This window comes from Aulonocara stuartgranti (genome assembly GCF_965226115.1).
Source record: "Aulonocara stuartgranti genome assembly, chromosome: 23".
In the NCBI taxonomy this organism is placed as follows: domain Eukaryota; kingdom Metazoa; phylum Chordata; class Actinopteri; order Cichliformes; family Cichlidae; genus Aulonocara; species Aulonocara stuartgranti.
In genome coordinates, this window is record NC_138958.1 from 43,614,451 (window position 1) to 43,618,929 (window position 4,479).

Sequence of the window (4,479 nt, forward strand, 5' to 3'; positions counted from 1 at the left end):
GGAAACTCCTTTCCAAAAAAATATCCACACCAAAACCCGACGGCAACCTTTTATCCACCAAAGAGGGTTTTGTTCTGGCACAAAACATTAGTTTGTCTGGCCCGTGGACATATATAATTATCTGATTTGGTTACATTTGTGTTTGTTAATAAATGTAGTGATACTCTATCATATCAACAGGGGCAATTTTCTTCTCTATAATGAGAGAAAGGCTGTGCACATGTTAGCACAGACATAACAGCAGGATACAAACTCTTGAGAAATTAATAATAAAAAAAATCACAGATATTATAGAAAGGAAATAATTTCTGTGATCCATTCTCACCTTGCTGAGGAGAATCAACCATTTCCACAGAAATGGTTCAAATATAGCAGCTCGATCAGATTCCGAAATACATGTGAAACAAACTGTTAGAAATAAGTCAACTTCTGATTTACACTACACCGGACAAGCGATTTAACTGTTAAAGTCAACATAAACTGGTGCTTCACGCCACAATGAAGCACCAGTCTGCACAAGTCTGTTGCAGTTTCATCTCTGTATATGTAAAGCTGGAAAAGGAGCACCCTAGAAAAAGGGGGGAAACAGTTTATTCCTCTCAAAGGACGTGTTTAGACTGCACTAGCTGAATTCGACATCTTCTCTCAGCACAGTCTGAGTTTGTCTCTGACAGAAATTTACAGGTGTGATGACTGAACTAATCTCTACAAAACAACAGGGAAGGGAAAAGGCTTCATTTAATCATTCACTATTTTAGTCAGGGGACTAAAATATATTTTTGTTTGGTGGTTTGACAGAAGTGGAAAGAGATTCAAGTCAAATTAAATTAACGAGACAAGCGGTTATAATCTTGAATGTAAAGCGCCATCTCGTGGCCATTTTTAATGAAATAGCAGGTGAAAATCCGCATCACACACTTTTTTCACATTTGTGAATATAGCATCTATTATTTACCAAAGTTAATAAATAGCTGTGCAAAGACGTCTCATGCTGCTTCTTGTCTGATCTCACTCACAATTATTGAATTATAACTGCGTGGTTAAAGTACTCAGAGTGCAGTAAAAGGACTGAAAGTGAGCAAAGTATCTGAGTTTGTGGTACACTGGATTGGACCTAATAACAGAAGGATAAAAAGCACAACAGAGACAAGTTAGAAAATTTGCATTATTTATTTATTTATTTTGGACATTAAACAGTTACGTGCAGTAACACAGGCCACAACCACAGACGCGATTATGAATATCTTAAGAAAAAGACTGAGAAAGATGTAATAAAGTCAAGCACTATAAAGGTAAAACAGACTGAACAGGAATTTATAAATATGTGAAAGCAAACATACTAAACTCTCTAGTGATGGATCCAGATTTTTCATCCAAACCTAGAAAAAGAAAATGCAGAAACATTAAGGTTGCTGTGTGATCATTTATCATAATCATTGATTTTAAAAGAATTTCTCATGATCATCTTCTTCATCTTCAGGAATCGTCACCATCACCTCTCTGTGAGGAGCAGAGAGCACTCGTGCTGCACATCCCACCTGTGTGCTGTGTTTACGTGAACCTGAGAGCACAGCTGTGGTGGTGACAGTGAAAGTAGCGTTGGTGTTGGACACACTGACAGTGTTGTACTGTGAGAAGCTGAGGTCTTGTTGTGAGACACTGAGTGTTACAGTGGGAGCAGGTCGACCAGTGGCTGAACAGGAAACAACCCACTCTTCAGTAGAGTTTGACTCTCTGACATCAACAACAGGTTCATGCAGCTCTGTGAAGGATCAGGAGATATCATCAACATGTTCTTACAAACACACCAGCTGCTCACACATTTATATCAACTATGTTTGTTTGAGGTAAAAGTTCTTACTATAAACTTGGAGGTAGGGTTTCCCTGTCAGAGAGCCTTCAGGATAAGTGTTAAACAGACAGTGATAGAAGGCTTCATCCTCATATGTCACATTCCTGATGACTATGGAGCAGTTCTGTAGTCCAGTGTATTTAAACTCAATCTTATCTGTAAAGCCATCATTCACTCTCTGACCATAGTACTTGCTGTAGGTGGCAACATTTGTCTCCACATCAGGAGAGATTTTCTGCCATGTGACCTGAAGGACGTCTTTAGTCTTCAAGAGCTGACAGCTGACTTCAGCATCTTCTCCCACTGCTGCCAGCACAGTCTGCTGTGTTTGGACCACTGCTGTTAGAGCTGCATGGAGAGTAACATCAGTTAAAGATGAACTGAGTGCTCTTGATGGGAAGACTGAAACAATAATTCAGGCTAGGGATTAGACTGAGTTTAATTTATGGCACTAAATAATAACAATGTATCAGGTTTCACATATGTGAATAAAATAATGTACTTCAATGATATTATTGGATGTCTAATATGGAATTTCAAAAACAAAAACAGTGCTACCAGTAAGATGTGTGTTATGTTTCTTTTTGGCAAATCAATTAAATTCACAATATTAATAAAGACGTGCAGAAGTATTATGTAGGATCTACATGTGTTCAAAAGACAAACACTTGGCTCTCTAATTATCCACTATGTTTGTCATTCCGAACTCATCCAAATTACAAATGATAATTAAAGACATTAAAAAGGTGCATCTCCTTGAGACTCTCTTTCACCTCCACGTTGCCTCTTACAGTTGTTTATCCCAGGAACTCTTCTGACATTACGTCTTTGTGTTTGACATTTAGCAACAATGATCCTGCTTTTGATCAGCTTTTTCATCAATAAAAAGGAGGAAGAAATGGTTAATATGATATCTGAGTATTTATTAATAGTTATCTGCATCATATACCTGCTGAAATCAAGCTGTGACGAAATAGTTTGAATTATTTATCTACACTGCAGACTTTTCAATATAATGCTGGAAGTTTTACTACGTGACAACTAAATGACAACTATGTTGATCAATTACTGTTCACCAGTCACTGATCAACATAGTTGTCATTTTAATAGACTGATTACCTATAGACTATATTCAGACTTTAAATATAATACATTCAGCCCAATGAGACGTGTTACATTGGAAAATAAAAAAACAAACAAACAAACAAAACCCTTAATTAACACAAATAACATTACCTAACCTGCCTTTCTAATTCTAATTATTACTGTTGGTACCGGTATTGTCAACACCAGCTCCGTATTAACTTGTTATTGGCTCATTACCAAAAATTAGAGTATTGAGTATTAAGGTATTAAACACGGAATTGGTTGACTGATTGCGACCCGGTGTGAGAGCTTAACTTGCATCCAATTGTTCTCTGCAGTCCCTCATCAACTAAACGCCTACTGTGAAAGCTGCGTCTGTTAAAACAGACCCTTAAAACGTTTAAATATCACCGTTTTATGGCTGTAGGTCTACCTGTTAGTGACATCCGGCGTTTCTTTTTTGTCAGACTTGATGTAAATGCAGCTTTTATGTTCCAACCGTGAAAATGAAAGTTAGTCGAGATCACGCTTCATCAATTTCAATTTAAGCTGATGACTTTCTTTAGTAACACTTTCTTAACTCTAAATTTATACTCGTTCAATATATGTTGTGATTTCTTCTGTCTATCGCCCAAATTCATATAAATAAATTCAGAAATGAAACAGTGTATCTCACTCACCGTTTGGAAAAAACGCCAGCAAACTAGAGACAAACGTGATTGCGCGTCCTGCCATGTTGTCTGTTTATCGCTAAATTTCTTCTTCTTCTTCTTCAGTCAAGTTTAACGGCAGCTTGCATCCAAAACTGTTGCATTACCGCCATCTCCTGTCTGGTAACCGTCCGTCACTCCTGAATCCTCAGATCCTCTTGATGAGACCAGTACTTCTCAAAAAACGAAAAACCACCACTTTCCCTTCACCATGACTTAACTTATTAACCACTTTTTCAAATGTAAGTTCCCTTCCACCGCTCATTTCACCCCACATCACCCTCCTGTGACTTACATACTTCCTACACCGCTAAATTTCAAAACTTCAAACTGCACAAGAGAAGCTCGGCCAGTCCATGTCACAGGGTGTGTAGTGAGAACGACAAAGCAAAACATGATCCCTCTCATTAATCACAGCTACAAAATTACTATTTTGTAAAATCTCTCGGCCGTTTGACATCACGCTTATTCCTCGTTGTCCCCTCTTCAGTGTGTAGTGGAACAGACCAACAACTTACTTTCACCTTCGTTTTAAACGCACAGCCAGACTGACAAATGTAAGATGAAACTCTTCAAACACCTCAGATTAAGTTGTGAAACATATCTAATGTATTTAGACGAGCACTTGCAGTCTATGAAACTGTAAACAAAACATGAGCTCTTTCCACATAAGCAGGACTGACTGAATCTCACTGCTGCTCAAATTTGCAGTGTTCATATTTAATCTGCACTTATGGGGTCACTGACTTCAACACAAGAAGAAAGAACATCACACACTTCACATCTTACACTCCATGTTACAAAATATCAAAACATTATATCTAATTAATT

At 37.7% G+C, this 4,479-nt stretch overlaps 1 protein-coding gene across 2 annotated transcripts; it reads right to left on the bottom strand.

Annotated features, from left to right (window-relative positions):
* Nucleotides 1-1,151: 1,151 nt before the first annotated feature.
* LOC309701001 (OX-2 membrane glycoprotein-like) lies at nucleotides 1,152-4,124 on the bottom strand. 2 transcript variants are annotated; one of them, XM_082524966.1, is made up of 4 exons: nucleotides 3,619-4,124; nucleotides 1,862-2,200; nucleotides 1,497-1,762; nucleotides 1,152-1,379 (listed from the first exon to the last, which is right to left on the bottom strand). In XM_082524966.1, the coding sequence occupies exons 1-4, from the start codon at nucleotides 3,671-3,673 to the stop codon at nucleotides 1,278-1,280; spliced, it is 762 nt and encodes a 253-aa protein (XP_082381092.1). In that variant the 5' UTR covers nucleotides 3,674-4,124; the 3' UTR covers nucleotides 1,152-1,277. The 2 variants fall into 2 exon arrangements, with proteins under 2 accessions (XP_082381092.1, XP_082381093.1); XM_082524967.1 differs by having other exon boundaries at nucleotides 1,266-1,762.
* Nucleotides 4,125-4,479: the final 355 nt, after the last annotated feature.

Excerpts from the sequence above, each read along its gene's own strand:
- LOC309701001 (XM_082524966.1), bottom strand. The coding sequence starts at position 3,673 with ATGGCAGGACGCGCAATCACGTTTGTCTCTAGTTTGCTGGCGTTTTTT. Across the intron at positions 2,201-3,618 it reads GCTGGCGTTTTTTCCAAACG|CTCTAACAGCAGTGGTCCAA; the intron begins GTGAGTGAGATA and ends CTCTCCATGCAG. Across the intron at positions 1,380-1,496 it reads TCTCTGCTCCTCACAGAGAG|GTTTGGATGAAAAATCTGGA; the intron begins GTGATGGTGACG and ends TTCTTTTTCTAG.